Source organism: Squalius cephalus (genome assembly GCF_949319135.1).
Source record: "Squalius cephalus genome assembly, chromosome: 8".
NCBI lineage: Eukaryota > Metazoa > Chordata > Actinopteri > Cypriniformes > Leuciscidae > Squalius > Squalius cephalus.
In genome coordinates, this window is record NC_137129.1 from 36,681,284 (window position 1) to 36,701,765 (window position 20,482).

The 20,482-nt window shown below is 36.2% G+C and overlaps 1 protein-coding gene across 2 annotated transcripts; it reads left to right on the forward strand.

Moving 5' to 3' along the window:
• Window positions 1-10,474: 10,474 nt before the first annotated feature.
• LOC307162921 (CMP-N-acetylneuraminate-beta-galactosamide-alpha-2,3-sialyltransferase 1-like) lies at window positions 10,475-19,558 on the forward strand. 2 transcript variants are annotated; one of them, XM_079878673.1, is made up of 7 exons: window positions 10,475-10,601; window positions 14,811-15,120; window positions 16,497-16,690; window positions 16,776-16,955; window positions 17,073-17,118; window positions 17,773-17,892; window positions 19,006-19,558. In XM_079878673.1, the coding sequence occupies exons 2-7, from the start codon at window positions 14,848-14,850 to the stop codon at window positions 19,168-19,170; spliced, it is 978 nt and encodes a 325-aa protein (XP_079734799.1). In that variant the 5' UTR covers window positions 10,475-10,601; window positions 14,811-14,847; the 3' UTR covers window positions 19,171-19,558. The 2 variants fall into 2 exon arrangements, with proteins under 2 accessions (XP_079734799.1, XP_079734800.1); XM_079878674.1 differs by lacking the exon at window positions 10,475-10,601 and adding an exon at window positions 12,242-12,327.
• Window positions 19,559-20,482: the final 924 nt, after the last annotated feature.

Consider the following 20,482-nt stretch of genomic DNA (forward strand, 5'->3'; position numbering starts at 1 on the left):
TGAAAAAGTCTTTATGTACTCGCCGTGTGCGCGCATTAACTCTGGGTTACCAATAGGAGGTTAATTAAACTAACTCTTCTCAGGTGTTTTGGAACCGACATACTCATGGTATGCGGGTTTGGGGTAAATCAACCCAGAGGTTATGATTTACCAAATGGTAAGTTAACCAAGCTTTCTGGAATACCCCTCTGACCAAACACCTCACGCAAATGCTCTGATCCAGAATCAGGTCAGCACAATAACAGCACACATTCACAAAGACTTATGTAAAGCACGTAAATAGCCAGAAAATGTCTAAATTACTTCTTAAAGATCCTCTGCATATCAGCTGCCAGACAATAGGCGTAGATTATGTTTAATAATATAAGCTACATGGTCAGTCTACGTTGATCATTTCCACCATGCTAATGGTGACGCTTTATCAGTGACGCTTGCTCAGATGGTTCAGTTTCATGGCAATTAATGCTTTTAAGGACCCTTCAAAAACAAATTGGGCATTATAAAACATCCTATTAATGAAATATTGTAATGTTGCTTGCAAAAACAGACTAAATAACATCTGACTTTATTCAGGGCCTGCTAACCAGCTAGTCCTTGACCACTTGAAAAGGTTTAGATGGTCAGAAACTTTTTTCCTCTGTTAAGTGCCTTTTTTGTCATAATGTGACATTTAATGGAATTTGAATCAATGGTTGTTCTTGTCTTTTTTTACTCAGACCTTCCAACAAGATTGATTTTACATCACAGTAATTATTGAAACAAGTGTTAACAACACACAAAAAACTTGGACTCGTTATGAAGAAATTATTGTTTTAAATCACAAGTTAAATGTAATGATATGCAATGTACAAAGAGTAAAACTATCAAAGATAAATTCCTTTCCAAAACATTTGCTACTGTAAGACATTCTGTGTGTTCTGTAAAATAATACTTGATTTAAGTTAAAATACAAACTCTAATCTAATAGCTTTTTTTTTTTTTTTTTTTAATGGAAACTTCAGTAATATGACGCAGGGACAACGTATGTTTCAGGGAAATCTTTGGAGAAAATAATGTGATTCATAAGGAGGATGAAATAAAAAGATTGTAATTTAATTTGTGAGCTGAAGGTGTGTCTGAAGGTTATTTTGTAACCTCGGTTTTAAATGTCTGCAGAAACAAACAATTTCACCACAATCATTTCCCCTTTGTAAAGCCATGGTTTGTCAAAGGTGTATAAACTTGCGAAATCTATATCTTAATTGCTGAAAAACAAAACAAAAAAAACTTGTGATGTGCAATTGTGAGGAAAAAAAGTCAGAATTGTGAGAAAGTCACAATTATATTTTAAATTGTTTTATTCCGTGGCAAACTTCCATGATATCATACCTCTTTGCCATCATACTTGAATAATTATTTAGATCCACCCCAGATTATAATTGACTTTAGATAGTTAAAAAGTTTTGAATAACAACTGATAATACAGATTTAAGGCCTTACTGTTTCATTAATTTATGATTTTGCCATTATGGGTAACTGTCAGAACGTTAAAGGTTTTTGTTGAGTCATGATGTAATCACTTGAACGTATTGACATCAGAAGTGAGGCATTTGGATATTTCCACCTCTACTCCGTTTTGAGACTAACCCTGGCATGTCATATCACTCTCATGTGCTCAATACATGTTCATTTTATAATCAGCTCTTATAGATATATGGCTGAGTATACTAGACAAATTTTATTTGCTATAGAAATGTCAATGGCTTCTGCATGTGAAAGCTATGTATTTTATATCAGAGATAAGTGAATGCAAACAGTGTTGTATGATCAGGAGGTGTAGAAGAGAAACCCCTCCTCCTTAAGATTCATCCCTTTTAACCTGATCATCTACCACTAGATTCACACATGTGGCACCCATTCTTCAGGTTTACTGCTATTGTTCCAGATTGTGTTTAAAAAAGTGTTTTTACAAACATCAGGTACGTTAACTTAACACTATTTAAAAAAAAGAATAATATTATTTTCTGTCTTTGTCACACTAGAAAATGACTCTTCAGTTTGAATACTAGAATGCAGTTTTCCCATATTTAATGTAATACAGTTTTTTAAGCTTATTTCTGTGTGTGTGTACTTGTATACTGTAGTTATCTTTTTGAGGACTAAGTTTGAGTGAAGTGATGACAAAGTGAGTAAAATGAGGACCTTTTGGCTGGTCCTCGCTTTCTGACACACCACATTCATTCGTCTAATGAAAACAGTGTTGACAACAGTGAATTCTCCTAAACAATAGTACACATACATCACTCAGATGTCTATTTCATATCTATTAGACATAGTAATCTGCAATTCTTATAGAATATTTTCTTGCCAGATATTAAATAGACATTTAGTAATTGTATTTAAGATGTATACGGTTTAAAATGTATTCAAATCCACTTTGGAGACGTAGGGTAAACGTACCTATTAAGCTCAAGTACCCATTAAGCACACTACCATCTTGGAGCTCAGATTATAAAAAGAAACAGCAATGTATTATCCTATTTGATGTATTAACCAATTGATGTGTTTGTTACTATATACCTCCTGTAATTTTAAACCAATCAGACCATTGCACACTGAGATATGTGTGTCCATGTGTTCACACTGTCTGGCGGCTATTTTGAAAGCTGTCTGAAAACTTTCACCAGAAGAGGAGCCCCTCAAATGTGCATTTTTTATATGTTTAAGCCTTTATTTTGAAGAAGTACATCTTCTTATTGCAAAATTAAGAGATTAATGTTTAGACTTTTGCATATTATAACCTGGAACCTGGATGTGGGAAATAATTACAGTTAGATCTAAAAGATAGTTTTAGCAACATAGCCCAGATGCTACGAACATAGCTAGCTTACTAGCTGTATAAGATTGTGTGCTACACTAATATATTACTTCACAGGCATTAATGGCTTGTACTTTTAGAGCCCGACCGATATATCGGCCGATATTAGGCATTTTCAAAACTATCGGTATCGGCATTTATAACGGCCGATAAATGAATATTTCAAAAATAAAATAAAAACGGACGAAACACCCTTCAACCATGTTATGAGTGTTGGCGTTGTATAGTTTGTCCACCAGAGGGCACTCTACACCGTCCCTGTTGGCAACACTCGTGTATAACGCGCCACACATTCTGCAACCTGCTGATCCAGCCAGAGTCGGGCAGAGAGAACCGCGAGTGAGATCATCATCGGTGAAGTGTGTTCATGGTGAGTTGGTAACGACTCACGAGTCACGAGACATACATTGCTTGAATAACAATTAAAAGAACATCCCTATCAGTTCTCTTAACTCAAATAAGGATGACAAAATTCGTGACTCATGTCCAGTTTTGCTGCGGTTAAATAAGCCGAGAGTGAAGCGGAACAACGCGACGTAGGCTATATTCACATAAAATGTTAACACTGCAGTTCACAAAAGTTCATAATGTGCATGTGCTTTAATGCTTTGTCGGTTAAACATTTAATTTTAAATGCTGATGCGCTGTTCTAACGTGTGCGTTTCTCAGCGCGTACATGAAGCTCACATGCACTAAAAACCTTTCTACCAGCGCCTGGATACTGGACTAAGTTATCTTTCGAGTATTATTGTGCTAATACTGTTAAATACACACAAGATTTACATAAACAAAGTCGGTTGTCTAAAGTGAAGGCAAAATTGAGAGAAAATCTGCTTGTCAAATGCGTGTACATTAGACGTGTCGTGCTCAGCTCTTAAAGAGACAGTAGCAATTGTAAACACATTGCCGCTTGTCCTTAAAGGGATAGTTCACCCAATAATAAAAATGATCTCATTATTTACAGGCACTCTAATGTTGTTCCAACTGTATTAATTTCCTTCTAATATTTTTCTAATATTAATAGTTTGAAGAATGTGGGTAACCAAACAGTAGCTGGTCCCCATTGACTTCCAAAGGAGAAAAATATACTATGGAAGTCACTGGGGTACATCAACTGTTTGGTTACCCACATTCATCCAAATAACTTATTTTCAACAGAAGAAAAAAACAACTTGAGAGAGTAAATTATGACAATTTGAATTTGTTGTCAATTTGAATGTGAAATTGTTGTTTTTGTTCAAAGGACTAAACGTTTAGTCTTAAAAAAAAATCTTAAGTTTGTATTTTTATACATTTTATTTATCAGAACTTTAATATATTTTGATGTTCCTCTGTTCTGTTGTGACAATAAAAGAAACAAGTTTCTTTTTAAAATGCATTATCATATTATTTTAGTTAAAACTCATAAATAACTACAAATAACTAATGTTAGGGAAATTTGTTAATGTTTTGTTGCGCGTTTCTGAAAAAAAATAAAAAATATCGTCCGATATATCGGAATATCGGATTTTAAAACCAACAAATATTTGTACCGGTATCGGCCTTCAAAATCCTTTATCGGTTGGGCTCTAGTACCCATCAAAAGTTTGTACACACCAATTGTAAAGTGTGTCCAAACTTACTGTACTATAATACACATAAATAATATTGCTACTGTATTATAATATACACATAAATAATATCGGCCGATATATCGGTATCTGGCTTTTTTTTATCGGTATCGGCATCGGCGCCCAAAAATCCATATCGGTCGGGCTCTACTTTTAAATCCATAATATTATACTTTTACATTTTATTGATAGTCTGTGGTTTTAAACTGCTGTAATTTTTAAAGAATTCATATTATTGTTAGGTGAGCTTAAAGGGTGCACTACTATGACAATCACACAGCTTCAGTGTGACATCACTTAGAAAAATCATAATTTCATAGATATTGTCAATAATAGTTGTTCATATTAAAATTGGTATAAACTTAATACATTACCTAGATTATTAATTTAGCTAAATATTTTCCTTTAAATTTAAATTTAATATTTATTAATTAAAAATTGTTTTTGCTCCAATTAAGCACAGTGTGTGCTCCCTTTAAGCTCACCCACATTAAACGTCTATGTAAATACTTAATAATCAGAATTTAAATATTATATGTTTATTATATGTATATGTTAATCTTCAAAAAAATTATTATTAAACTTATTTTCACAGTCTTAAGATGACAAAAGCTAGACGAAACTATAGTGTATGCCCAAAGATGAAAGAGGCATGTCATACAAAGAAGGAGCCATCAGAAACCTGTCGTATCTGTCCAAGAAGTTTGGAGTAGACAGGAAAGCTCTGACCCAGAGAGTTAAAGGGATACTCCACTTTTTTTGGAAATAAGCTCATTTTACAACTCCCCCAGAGTTAAACAGTTGAGTTTTACCGTTTTTTGAATCCATTCAGCCGATCTCTGGGTCTGGCGGTACCACTTTTAGCATAGCTTAGCATAATGAATTGAACCGGACAAGACCATTAGCATCTCTCTCAAAAAAATGACCAAAGAGTTTCGATATTTTTCCTATTTAAAACTTGACTCTTCTGTAGTTACATCGTGTACTAAGACCGACGGAAAATGAAAAGGTGCGATTTTGAGAGTATAGTTCCTATCCATATCAGCCTAGAAAATTGCAACTTTACATTTTCCGTCGGTCTTAGTACACGATGTAACTACAGAAGAGTCAAGTTTTAAATAGGAAAAATATCATATAATAAAAGTGGGACCGCCAGACCCAGAGATCGGCTGAATGGATTCGAAAATGGTAAAACTCAACTGTTTAACTCTGGGGGAGTTGTAAAATGAGCCTATTTCCAAAAAAAAGTGGAGTATCCCTTTAAGGAGCACATTGGTTTGTTTTGTTATTTGATTTTTCAATATGGGTTACATAGCTGAACGTGGACTAGTCTAGATGTTGCAATGAGTTTGAATGACACGTCACTATGAATAGGATAGGCTACCTGATCAAATTGAATGCCTTGTTGCTTGATTTTAGTGTTCTGTTTTTTTGTGATTGACTCTGTACCTTCAAATAAAACTTTTTTCAATTATTCCTTAAAAAGGTTGTTTAAAATAAACAAGAATTTTTAATAAAACTTGTTGTGAGCTTATTGGGAACAGGGGTGTGCTTAAAGGGTACAAAACGTACCCATTAAGCACAGCCAGACTTTTTATATTTAATGATGTACATCTTAATTGAAATACTTTTGTCATTTAAAATAAAATGAAATATTATAGTGTGAGAGATTAATATTTTATTTTAAAATAACTTCTTGTACTAAAACCAATATCTTGTGCACTAAAAATGTCTCAATGTAGATTTTGGTGAGCTTAAAGGCCCTTTCACACTGGACGCGATTTTGACGCACGAATAATTCGCGCGATGGGTTTATTTTTTGATCAGCTGTTTGTGTAATGAGCGCTTCCACACCGAACGCGAATGTGCTGAGGCGAAAAAACGACTTTTATTTTTTTCGCTTCGATGTCGATTTTTTTTTACTTTTGCGGCGACAGAATAGGCTTCAGCCAATCACATACTACAAGAACAATGATTTGAAAGACAATGTGTGGCGTAGCATTGCCAACCAACCGGTTATCACGACTGTGAGTGTGTTGTGTGATAGTTTTAGTCGTTGTATAGTCCTGTGCTGTGTAGACTAGCAGACCAAACTACATTTGGGATAGAAAGCTAACACTATATCGTCAAAGATAGAGACAGAGACCGTGTTTACTTTGAACACGTAACAAAATGCAGTGAGACTATTTAGGGCTGCTTTTAGTAGGCTATACTATACATTCTTTGTGTGATATCTACAGTTTCTAGTCGAATGATTTTTAACTTACTTACTTCGTGTGTTACATGTAATGTGTAGTTACATTACAAAACGCACTGTTGAAGACGCAAAAAACAAAACAAAACTGTGCACATAAGCATACTCCCCTTCAGACTCTCTGTTCTGTAAGATTGGGTGCACCCAAAACCTTCTTTTCTGTCTTTTAAATAAAATGAAAAGCTCGTCTTCACTGGATGCTATGACTATGACTGGATGATGATGATGATGATGATGAAGTGTCCATGTTTTCTCAGCTGTCGGCGCGATTCGCGCGAAAGTTTTGGAATGTTGAAGCTCTCTGAACGTCACAGACGTCGCAAATTCGCGTCGCGGCTGATGTGAATGGTTTTGATGCGAACTATTCGCACACGAACTATTCGCTTTTTCGTTTCGCTTTTTCGTTACGCATCCGGTGTGAAAGGGCCTTAATAGGTACGTTTACCCTATGTGTCCTTACTGGAGCTCCTCTGTTAGCTATACATAATAAAATGTGATTTACAGCAAAATCACAAATTTATAGCATCTTTACACCTTCAACAATACAACAGTTTACTGTACAGTAGTTCAACACATGCGATCATTTGATTTGTAATACTCACATTTGAAAACACTCTCGTCCGCCATCCTTTCCGTCATGTTCGAGTATGATGTATCCTTCTTCTTCTTCTTCTTCTTCTTCTTCTTCTTCTTCTTCTTCTTCTTCTTCTTCTTTTTCTTCTTCTTCTTTTTTATGACGTAACCTCTCGCGTGGCCTCCTGGGATAGAAAAGTATCCATCGGTTGAGCACTCAAAAATCTGGGCGGAAGCAATAAGCCATTAGGGAACTTCTCGCAACGGTGCAGGGATTTGTATTATTTTGAAGTACCCCCGGACGCCGCCATTGGCTAACGGAACCCCACCTGCAGTTAGCATCCCATTGACTCCCATTCATTTTGGCGTCACTTTGACAGCGAATAACTTCACATCTGAGGCGTTTAAAGACTCCATTTGTCCATTATTTATTTCTAAAGAAACACGACAATGTATAAAATGCTCCATTACCTTGTATCTTACGTTATGGCCCTGTAGAAGCAGTTTTTGTAAAAGTAGGCTAACGATTGCGTCACAGCCACGCGACTCTCTGTCGCACAGTAGAGAATTACCGTATGGACAGGAGGAGAAGCTCGCGGGCAATCGGGAGGACGTCGAGGCAAAATGACAAAGTAATTAATCAGAACACCTACAAAAAGTTTCTCCTGCTCCAAGATCATGGACAGCTCCTACTCACGCTCTCCGTCTCTGCGAGTTTCGGAAGGTAATGATTCAGATTGATCTTGGCACAGCTACTAGAAGACAGACGGTTTGCTCACGTCACATCTACGTCGTCGAGCTCAGTTTGAGTCTGCGCAGTACGCTGGACCCCCAGGAAGTAAGATTTTCTAATTGGCTTCACTTTGTCTCCGTTGAATCCAATGGGGTCGCTGTGTCCATTTCTTTTACTGTCTATGACTTCTCGCCTACTCTTTTATGAATACTGATGTTTCGAACATACTGCTTCCTTCACATACTGTTTTCACCTACTATATAGTAGGAAAGTAGGCATATTCGAACGCACTTAAGTCCGAATCTCGCGATAATCAGTACGTCACCCAGGTAATTCTCGCCTACTCTTTTATATTCGTACATACCTTTTCGCTCACCTACTCTTTTTCCCATACTAAGTAGTACGGAAGTATGCGGTACTATGTGAGTAGGTACTACATTTAAATTAGAACGTACTTCGCGACCGTTAAAAAAGTATGTTCTATAGACCTTATGCGCCAGAGAAACGAGGGCGCCGCCATCTTTAGAAATTTGTCTTTTAACTTCCGTTTTTGCGGTCGCTCTGTATATTTCTATGGCATTGCTGTTCAGGTGTAATTAGCTTTTGAAGTGGATTTACTTAATGTAAAGTTAACGAAAGTTATCATGAGGACTGTAATGTTTAAAGCAGATGTCTTAACAAATGTCAGTCGACCGGGAATATTTTAAAACAAGCCGTTCATTAATAAACTTGCAGAATCCCCTGAAAAGGGGCGGGGCTACATAAGGTCTATAGTATGAATACGGGTAGTATGAATGGAGTCCGGTGTGGTGAACAATCCAGTCGGCCCTGTCTCAAATGGAACCCTAAGCACTAGCGGTCTTCCTCTGAGTCCGCACTTTCGTGACGTAATGCCGCTTTGACTATTGGGAAGAAGTCTGCTGCGGAGCCCGCATCAGCGCCAGGGGGTCAATCCAGCGCTCGAAAACCATAACTCCCCCGGGGGCCGCTATTGGCTAACAAGCCATCACCTGCTGTTAGCATTCCATTGACTCCCATTCATTTTGGCGTCACTTAGACAAAAATACTCACTGGGGTTCTATATAGAATCCAAGAGTTCTAGACTCAATTTTATAGAACCCTTTATGGCAAATAGCTTCTATATAAGGTGAAATAATTGCATAAAACTTTCATGTTTAATGGGTCATTTCATTTTTTTCTAGTGATGAAGTACAGTATGTTTATGTGCGGTTTAATTCATTAAATTATTTAAACTAAAAATCATCAAAGTGATTGGAACCACTAAAAGATTCTATACATGAAGCGCCTGAAAGAACCCTTTAAGGTTCTGTATAGAGCCTTTTCTTCTAAGGCTGCAGACTCAGTCACTCACTCCATCATGATGACGACCGTGTCGAGTGATGATGCAGAATATGGCTTCCATCAGATAGAAGACATAGATGCCGCCGACGACCACCAGGAGTTTGTAAACATAGTCGAGGTTCTCCTCCTCGTGACCGTGTCCATCTTTATGTGCATGAAGACCTAAAAACTACAGGCACAAAGCAATGAGAACAACGAACGAAGCCCATCCTATTCAGACACATGTGAGTCCGCCTACCGAGGGAAGCAGATGCAGGAGAGCGTCTCCCGTGAGGGATCCCGGCCAGGCTGATGCAGAACTGGATGCACATCTGGAAAACCTGCGTACACCTGGAAAACAGCAGCACCACAATCCCAAACATGGCCATCAGGCAGATGATGATGTTGGCGAGGGTGGCATATCCATATCCTGGACACAAAGCGCTCATTCAGTGATATATAATAAAGAGATCGTATTGTCTGTGTTATTCACAGGTGTGGAATCTGGTTTGTGACCAGAAAACAGTGGAGGGATTGTTCTTCTCCAGGAAGAGATGGTCACTAAAATAATAAGTCACAGCATTCAGGAATGATTCTGATTGTCTTTGTTCTTGTCAATGAGAGACTGATGCCAACAATAAGATGCCAATGCCAATAAGAACTAAATATTGTAGTAGAACCAGAAACGAACTGGTCATGATGTGTCATGTAAGTGATCATCTAAACATTCACCATCACTGACAGTTACACACTCAAAAAAAAAATGGGCAAATTTTTTTTTGTTAAAGTAACAAACATATATTTATTTTACCACCAAAACACTATTGTATTGCTTGAAATCTGCAGTGCACACAAAAACAACTGCGCTCACCAACACTCAAAACCAAAATAAATAGTGTTCCAACCAATCACCGACAGGGGCGGGTGTTGTGAGGTTTTGCGCTCGTGCACGGCTGCCTATGACGGCTACACGCGAAAACCTCACAACACCCGCCCCTGTCGGTTAATGCACGAACACTCCTTCAAATGGACTATATTAGTTGAGTAACATATAAGAATAGTGAATGAGTGCATATATGGCTATTTCAAACACAGCCTGTCTCAAACCCTTTATACACAACTTCCACATCAACAGCTGCTAGCAATCATTACTAAATTGATTTGATTGATTGATATTTGGGAGAGATGAGACCTGACCAAACACCTCACGCAAATGCTCTGATCCAGAATCAGGTCAGCACAATAACAGCACACATTCACAAAGACTTCTGTAAAGCACGTAAATAGCCAGAAAATGTCTAAATTACTTCTTAAAGATCCTCTGCATATCAGCTGCCAGACAATAGGCGTAGATTATGTTTAATAATATAAGCTACATGGTCAGTCTACGTTGATCATTTCCACCATGCTAATGGTGACGCTTTATCAGTGACGCTTGCTCAGCTGGTTCAGTTTCATGGCAATTAATGCTTTTAAGGACCCTTCAAAAACAAATTGGGCACTATAAAACATTTACTATTAATGAAATATTGCAATGTTGCTTGCAAAAACAGACTGAATAACATCTGACTTTATTCAGGGCCTGCTAACCAGCTAGTCCTTGACCACTTGAAAAGGTTTAGATGGTCAGAAACTTTTTTCCTCTGTTAAGTGCCTTTTTTGTCATAATGTGACATTTAATGGAATTTGAATCAATGGTTGTTCTTGTCTTTTTTTACTCAGACCTTCCAACAAGATTGATTTTACATCACAGTAATTATTGAAACAAGTGTTAACAACACACAAAAAACTTGGACTCGTTATGAAGAAATTATTGTTTTAAATCACAAGTTAAATGTAATGATATGCAATGTACAAAGAGGAAAACTATAGATAAATTCCTTTCCAAAACATTTGCTACTGTAAGACATTCTGTGTGTTCTGTAAAATAATACTTGATTTAAGTTAAAATACAAACTCTAATAGCTTTTTTTTTTTTTTTTTTTTTTTTTAATGGAAACTTCAGTAATATGACGCAGGGACAACGTATGTTTCAGGGAAATCTTTAGAGAAAATAATGTGATTCATAAGGAGGATGAAATAAAAAGATTGTAATTTAATTTGTGAGCTGAAGGTGTGTCTGAAGGTTATTTTGTAACCTCGGGTTTTAAATGTCTGCAAACAATTTCACCACAATCATTTCCCCTTTGTAAAGCCATGGTTTGTCAAAGGTTTATAAACTTGCGAAATCTATATCTTAATTGCTGAAAAACAAAACAAAAAAAACTTGTGATGTGCAATTGTGAGGAAAAAAAGTCAGAATTGTGAGAAAGTCACAATTATATTTTAAATTGTTTTATTCCGTGGCAAACTTCCATAATATCATACCTCTTTGCCACCATACTTGAATAATTTTTTAGATCCACCCCAGATTATAATTGATTTTAGATAGTTAAAAAGTTTTGAATAACAACTGATAATATACAGATTTAAGGCCTTACTGTTTCATTAATTTATGATTTTGCCATAATGGGTAACTGTCAGAACGTTAAAGGTTTTTGTTGAGTCATGATGTAATCACTTGAACGTATTGACATCAGAAGTGAGGCATTTGGATATTTCCACCTCTACTCCGTGTTGAGACTAACCCTGGCATGTCATATCACTCTCATGTGCTCAATACATGTTCATTTTATAATCAGCTCTTATAGATATATGGCTGAGTATACTAGACACATTTTATTTGCTATAGAAATGTCAATGGCTTCTGCATATGAAAGCTATGTATTTAATATCAGAGATAAGTGAATGCAAACAGTGTTGTATGATCAGGAGGTGTAGAAGAGAAACCCCTCCTCCTTAAGATTCATCCCTTTTAACCTGATCATCTACCACTAGATTCACACATGTGGCACCCATTCTTCAGGTTTACTGCTATTGTTCCAGATTGTGTTTAAAAAAGTGTTTTTACAAACATCAGGTACGTTAACTTAACACTATTTAAAAAAAATAATAATATTATTTTCTGTCTTTGTCACACTAGAAAATGACTCTTCAGTTTGAATACTAGAATGCAGTTTTCCCATATTTAATGTAATACAGTTTTTTAAGTTTATTTCTGTGTGTGTGTACTTGTAGTTATCTTTTTGAGGACTAAGTTTGAGTGAAGTGATAAAGTGAGTAAAATGAGGACCTTTTGGCTGGTCCTCGCTTTCTGACACACCATTAAAGGGCTGTTTGAGGGTTAAGTGTTTGTTTTAGGGATAAGGTTAGAATTATGTTAAAGATAGATTTAAGGTAAACTAGTGCAAAATGCCCGTGCAAAACAGAGTTTTTGTGTGTGTTTTTAGTAATTGTTGGTTTGGTGTGTTTGAATGCTCATTGTTACAATTACACAGCAAAAGTTCAGTGACATTTTTATTTGTGCATGGTAGAAAGCACACAGTGAACTCCGAGAAAACGCTATGCTTGAGCAAACAGTTTGTGAATATGCAACTACAAATGATGCCCGTGAAAGAGACTGTGAACGCATTGAATAGGATATGTTTAGTTGGTGAATAGCATAATTTTGGGCTGTCAGTGAAAATTTAATAGACGTCTAAACGTAGCCCAAGAATAGACTAGTCATCAAATAGACAGCAAATGAATTACTACATGTAATAGAGAAAAAAATACAACTTATGTTTACTCAAATATAACAAACATACATGACAATGCATCCAATAAATAAATAAATATAAAACTTTTATTAAGAACAATATAAAAATGAACAACTTAAGATAGTAACAAATGAAAAAATATACAATTATGACACTTATTAATTATACAATTACAATTATGAAAATAAAATATTATAAATACAATAAAAAAATGTATTATAATAAAAGATTATAATAAAAAATATTGGAAATTAACTTAAGATAATGAAAATATAAAGAATGTCAAAATAAAATATTTTAAACAAGTATAGCTAGGTATAACTTGCATAACTGTAAATTTTGGGTTATTTATTCTCTTAACTCTCAACAGTGAATAAATGATTAATTGGTTTTATTTCTATACCCCCCACCCCCTGCTCTCCCTGGTGCTCGTTTGAAATGCTCCCCAATTGCATTTCTCAAGTCAAACTCTTTTGCCGCCGGGAAGTTGGTCATCACGGCATCTGCCCAAAAAACTCGGCCTCTCAGTCAATGCCATTCTCTTAAGTAGTTGAGATCCATAACTGTTATATGATAATTAAAAAATTACATCATCATTTTATGTGCATACACCGCATAAGATATGTTTGTTATATACCCAGATAGCAGTTTGTTATATACCCAGAGTGTTTGCATTTCCTGTCAGATGTCAAATAGACGTTTAGAAGATGTCAGTTTAACATACATTCTATATCATTCTAAATCATTACATCTTAAAGACATCTTCTAAACATCTATTTGACATCTGACAGGAAACGTCCTATAGACGTATTGCAGATGAGCAAACACTCTTAAAAATATGTCTTCCGGATGTAAACATGCACATCAAATAGACATCTCCGTGATGTACGTGTGCTATATATCTGATGGTTAAGTGTATGGCAAAGGGCTGGGGATTGCATTATATCAGTGTTTCCCAACCCTGTTCCTGGAGGCACACCAACACTACACATTTTCAAACTCTTCCTAATCAAACACACCTGATTCAATTCATCATCTCATTAGTTTAGGCTCCAAGACCAGAAATAAATGGGTCAGATAAGAGGGACATCCAAAATGTGTGTACTGTTGTGTATCTGCAGGAACAGGGTTGGAAAAAACTATATTATATCAATGAATGTCTTGAAAATTAAATATGAAATATGTATTAGATTACACTACAGAGAATATTCTCTCCCTAGCCTGTGCTTTTCCCCTGAGTAGGCTATCATGTTACCAATAACAGTCACGCACACAGCTCCACTTAACACAGCCATCTTTCGCGCTTTGTTTACCTAATTTAAATGCTTGCAAAGTTGGTTTAAATTGCAGTAAATAATGTGTAGGTCCAAAATACTGGACAAAAAGCGCCTAATGGATATACCGTAATACGGAACTCAACATTGTATTTTTTTCCCACCGCTGGCATTTCTTGTTTTCCAGTAGCCTACAGTTAGTCACCTTTATGGTTTTTGACCTATCAAACACAATGAAGATGGAAAATCATATGCGATGAGGATAATGATAAATGTAACATTTATTAATGCACACTGTAAAAAAAAAAAAAAAAAACGGAAAATGTAGGATAGCCTAGGCTAGGCTACTGGTGATTTTCTCCCAGGTAGGCTATTCAAAATACAGGTAAAACACCTGTGAAAAATAAATACGGAAAATTCCATCACTTTAATAAAGTAGCCTACATTGTGCCATTTTGTCAGTGCATTTTTAAGGATTCTTTGAGTGCCTAATAATAAATTGCACACTAATGTATTTTTTCTCTTCTCAGCTGTAGGATTTTAAACCCTCTTCAACCAGCTGAAAATATGGTTACCTTCACTAAATGGAGATATCCGTACATCACAGGGCTCTTCACTTTTAGCATCTTATTTCTTTTTATGTTCTTCCAAAACGCGGTGATTTATAATTTCCTCAAAACATCAGCTGATTCCACCAAAGGAGGTCTGTGCGCTTGTGATAATTGTGTCACGGATCTGAACGATGATGACTGGTTCTTCTTGCGGTTCAACCCCACAGTTCCAACTCTGCTGAACAGGAGAAACAGTGTGTTACAGACAGACGTCTACCGATGGTGGAAGGTAAGTGACTTCTTTCTGGGTGTCTGAAAACTAAGGGTGGGAGAGACTGGGGTTGATTTGATCACGGTTAATAATTTCATTTACCAAAACAAAAATTCCCTGTTCATAAAATGAAATGAATTATTCATCTTCAAGTTGTTTCAAACCTGTGTGAGTTTCTCTCTTCTGTTGAACATAAAAGAAGATTTTGAAGAATTTGTGTAACCAAACAGTTTCTAGTTTGACTTCAATAGTATTTTTTTTTTCTCCATATGGTAAACAATAGGGACCACCAATGGGGACGGCTTGAGATTTCACAGTGCTCCAGTGTTCTGGTCTGATAAACCATGGTTTATCATTACTGAATGATAATAATGTCCTAGTAGGAATGCATGTATTCTCATGACAGGAAGGCCAAGTATGGTAACCCATACTCGGAATTTGTCTTCTGCATTTAACCCATCCAAGTAGTGAGTAGGGACACACACACACGTGCAAACCATGGATGTGCACAGTCCTAATTACAGGTTTAGCTGATTTCAGTTTCTGCCTGTAGGTCGGTATAAGATGAACTACAGTGATCAGAGAGATCCAAAGCTGCACGTGGGACAGAGTGATATGCGTCCTTTATTGTGGTGTAAAGGCCCCAATACACTTCAAGCTAAATTGAAAAACCAAAATACAAACTGATGTGACGTAACTTCGAACAAAATCTGGTCGAAACGAAGTTGGCTAGGTGTTTGTTTTGGGATTTCGAAACAGCTTGCCTGCCAAACGCCTTCGCACTGCCATTGGTCCATGACGATTATGTAATAGGTGTGCCTGCAGCACACATTTACTTAGGCCTATTCATCTTAACACAGCTCTCAGCAGTGGGGATGGCTTCAGATGTTCAATAACAGTATCGTTTGGTCACGTACTTCGAACTTCATTTTATCCCTAAACGAAGAACGAAAACGAACTTCGCTGTGAGTTTATCGGAGCCTTAACAGTGGTCCAGTGTATTATTGTCTCTGGTGGGACATGTAACGTGCTGTCTGTATTTTGGCAGTGGGGAGTTTTGCTTTTCAGCCAGCAGTTGCAGCGCCATGCTCACATGCGTCTGGAGGCATGTAAACATTCACGAGAATGAAAGAGGAAAACTCCTGCGACGAGTAGAAATGTTTCGTTTATAAACGCCTGTATATCTCTAAATTAGGAGGGCACATCTTCAGCGTTGTTACATCTGAGCACCATCTTTCGTTAATATAGAAAGTAACATATTAAAAATGGTAAATGATTTCATAATGCTTTGTCCAAAAATCCATGTCATGACCCCTTTAAAATGAGTCTTCCCAGTGAAAGCTTCCTATTCTGAAAGCTCTTAAACCCGATCATGTGTTTTACCATTCATATAGGGTCTACAGTCTGAATCCTCTAAAGCTAACTACACAGATGTGGTGGACACATTGTTTTCTCTCTTCCCCGATGAGGAACACTACTCGGACGCTGGTCCAGATCGTTGCAGAACCTGTGCTGTGGTGGGGAACTCTGGGAACCTCCTGGCATCCCACTATGGTCAACTAATAGACAGCCATGACTTTGTCATAAGGTATGTTATTTTCTCTTTTGAAGTCTCAACGATGCATACAACCAAAGATGACTGTTAAAAATGCATCTTCATGCTCTTACCTCAGGATAAATAAGGGTCCTACAAAAGGTTTTGAGAAGGATGTGGGATCTAAGACCACTCATCGAATTCTGTATCCTGAGAGCGCTGTAGACGTGGATAACTCCACCCATCTGGTGCTTCTGCCCTTTAAGATTGAAGACATGCGCTGGCTCATCAGTGTCTTCACCACCAGACACATCACGCGGTACAGTTGTTTCCTCACACGCTCACAGAATTATTAAAAAGCCTTCAGACAGACAGACACACACCTAACACATTTTATGGCAATTATCTTAATGTAATGAATCTTTGTTTTCCTCAGCACTTATATTAGAGTGAGACCTTCAGTAAATGCAGACAGAGACAAGGTAAGAATCATATCTATCAATCATTATATTACATTTGATTTTCACGTATTGATCTGTATAGTTTTTCTGAACAAATGCCATTAAAATATGCATGATTTAGTCAGAATCACCTGAAGTGTACAAATAAAGGTTCCAAAAGGGGGTTTTCACAGCGATGCCACAGAAAAGCCATTGGTCTTTTTTTTTTTTTCTCAAGGCCCATTAGCACCAAGAACGATAACTATAAAGATAACTATAACGATACCTGGAATAGCATCCACACCAGCAGACAATATTTTTCAGTTATTAAGCATGCGCTGTAATTTTGTCTCCTGCAGCTTTAAGTGCTTGAACTCTTTAAAGCAGGATGGATTCTGATGTTTTTTTGGTTATCAGCAAGAAAAAATTGTCCTGAAAGTGATTCCAACGATATTGTTTCTCTGTACGGTTATAGTTGTGGTCTGGAGTCTGCTATTCTTTTATATTTCGAACGATATCTTTATTGTTATAGTTATCATCCTTGGTGTGAGTGGGCCTTTAGTGTGAAACACATTTTTAAGGAACAGCTCTCCACTATGAAGAAACTTTTGTGCAAATGAAAGGTTCTTTATGGAAACATCAATGCATATAAAGAATTTTTATTTTTAAGAGTAATTATTTTGGTTGTTTTTTAAGGTGATGATCATCCATCCTGTATTCATGAAATACGTTTATGAGAGCTGGCTGCAGAAACATGGCAAATATCCTTCTACTGGCTTCATTACATTGATATTCGCCCTGCACATCTGTGATCAGGTAAAAGATTTGTCTCTTATTTCAATTCCTTCAATGCTTGTCTCACAGAGCCAGACTTTTTACTATCGGCATGACGTCTAGTCTAGTGCACTTTGCAAGATACCATTTGATTGACATGTAAAAGGACCAACATCTTTTTGGTTTTACATGTCATTTTGAGGCAGGCTAATCTGAAATCCATGATGCCAACAACAGCCGCTGTCTTTAACTCATGGCATTCATTCATTATTTAATTATCCATTTTATGTAGATGCTGACACACACTTAGATGCATTGTAAACAGTGCACAATAAAGGGCTCTGAGCCTCTGATCCAAAGACCCAATAATCCTGAAGTACTAAAACTAAGATTTTTCATGTTTTAGAAAGAAGTCTCTTTTGCTCATCAAGGCTGAAGTTATTTGGTAAAAAATACAGTATGTGAAATATTCATAGAATTTAAAATAATTGTTTTCTATTTTAATGTTTTAAAATCTAATGTATTGATCAGCATCATTACTCCAGTCTCCAGTGTCACATGATCCTTCAGAAATCATTCTAAGATGATGATTTGCTGCTCAAGAAATTTCATATTTTCAGTGTTGAAAACAGTTCAGCTGAGCTTTTATATTTTTGTGGAAACTTTGTCAGGATTCTTTCATGAATTAAAAGTCCAAAAGAACTTTACATTTTTTGTAACATTATAAATGTTTTTACTGACTTTTGATCAATTTAATGCATCCTTGCTGAATATGGTTTTGTACTTGTGGTGCATATTATAAATGATCAAGTGAAAGTTTAGTTTGCAATATGCAACACACCGTCAATGAAAACCATGAGCGTTTTGTACAGGTGTGCTGTAAATGTTGTTGGTTTCAACTTTACTATATGCAAATTAAGGTTTGATTTGCAGATAGTAAAAAGAGGTCACATTTTATTTGCTCTTCATTGTCATCAGTGAGATAAGCAAGTGTTAAGGGTGTGAATTTCCACGAAGCTGGATGTTACGGTTAGCGACTGTTTGCTAATCAGCCATGCACTTACTGTACAAGCAAGCCATGCAAACACTCATTTAATTTTTAACTTTTGGTGCATTGCAAACAATGATGTCCTATTTTTTCAATCTCTCACACAGGTCAATGCTTTCGGGTTTGGAGCGAAAAGTGACGGACACTGGCATCACTATTTTGATGGCATCTTGACTCACTTCAGCAGAGGCGTTCATGTTGGAGACTTTGAAAATAAAACCATAAATGAGCTTCTGCTGATAAACAAGATTTCTATGCATAAAGGGTGGTAATTATGACATTTTTTTCTCAGTATTACATCTTTGGTTAAGGCTTTTAATTAAATCTTTTCAAAAAGCCTGCATTTTCAAAATAGATTTATTTATGAATATTTATTTATGTACCTGTATTTAACCAGGCAAATAAATTAAGAACAAGTTTCTTATTTCCAATGGCCTGCCAAGAGCATGTTGTCCTTGTTAACAGAAAGTGGAACAATTAGAGAGAAATAAAAAATAATACAGTATATTACATCAGAAGGTAAATAAATATATTAATATATCAGGTAATGAATGCATTTACTAAACAGAATGGTTTTATGTGTATGTCCCTTACAATTCTGTAAAGTTATGCATTTCTGTAAAGTATTATTAAATAAAAGTTCATTTTTTTTTCCTTGTTGATGATGATTTTTCTGTTTCTGTTTACTTTTTTCTGTTTTTACATTTGCAATTTTCCTTTTTTCTTCTGACGGTACACACGTTTTATCGGGCTGTTTTATCAGGCTGTTTTGCCTTATTTTATTATTTTTTTAGGATAATTGGCAGTAGACAGGATAGGGGGGGGTTTTTTCTAAAGTTCAAGCACTTGGTAACTCTTTAGGCATTTATTTACACATTTATTTACCGAGTACATTAAAGCATGTATGTAAGGACTGCAGTCTTTGCTAAAACAAATATAAAATAGATAAGCTAAAAAATAAATAAAGGTGGCTCTATGGTTTTAGTTTCAGCATAACCTGATAGGTATAGTTCACCTAAAAATACACAGAAGATATTTTGAAGAATGTCTGTAACCAAACAGTTGATGGACCCCACTGACTTCCATAGTATTTATTTCCCACTATGAAAGTCAATGGGGGTTCAGTTCCATTATAAATCCGGGTTTTAAGGTTTTACATGACTCTGGAAACCCTGTATGAATCAAAAAGCTTTTGGTGGCATATAAATGTCAAATACTCTGTTGTTGTTACCTCAATGAACTCTTTAATATTAATCTATAGTGATGCCAAAATTGGATCAACCCAAATTCCTGTATTGTATGTTATATCAGAGATAAGTGAATTCAAACAGTGATGTATGATCAGGAGGTGTAGAAGAGAAACCCCTCCTCCTTAGATTCATCCCTAATGTTTAACATGATCATCTACCACTGGATTCACACATCTGGCACCCATTCTTCAGGTTTACTGCTATTGTTTTTTTGTTTTTTTTCTGGTTTGTTTCAAATATCAGGTACTTTAACATTTCTTTTAATTCATATTAGTTTCTATCTTTGTTACACACTAAAAAATGACTCTTCAGTTTGTATGGCCTACTATAATGA

Bases quoted from the DNA above. Each gene is read 5' to 3' on its own strand.
- LOC307162921 (XM_079878673.1), top strand. From the start codon at position 14,848: ATGGTTACCTTCACTAAATGGAGATATCCGTACATCACAGGGCTCTTC. The intron at 15,121-16,496 runs GTAAGTGACTTC...CCATTCATATAG, and splicing joins ACGTCTACCGATGGTGGAAG to GGTCTACAGTCTGAATCCTC. The intron at 16,956-17,072 runs GTACAGTTGTTT...TGTTTTCCTCAG, and splicing joins ACCACCAGACACATCACGCG to CACTTATATTAGAGTGAGAC.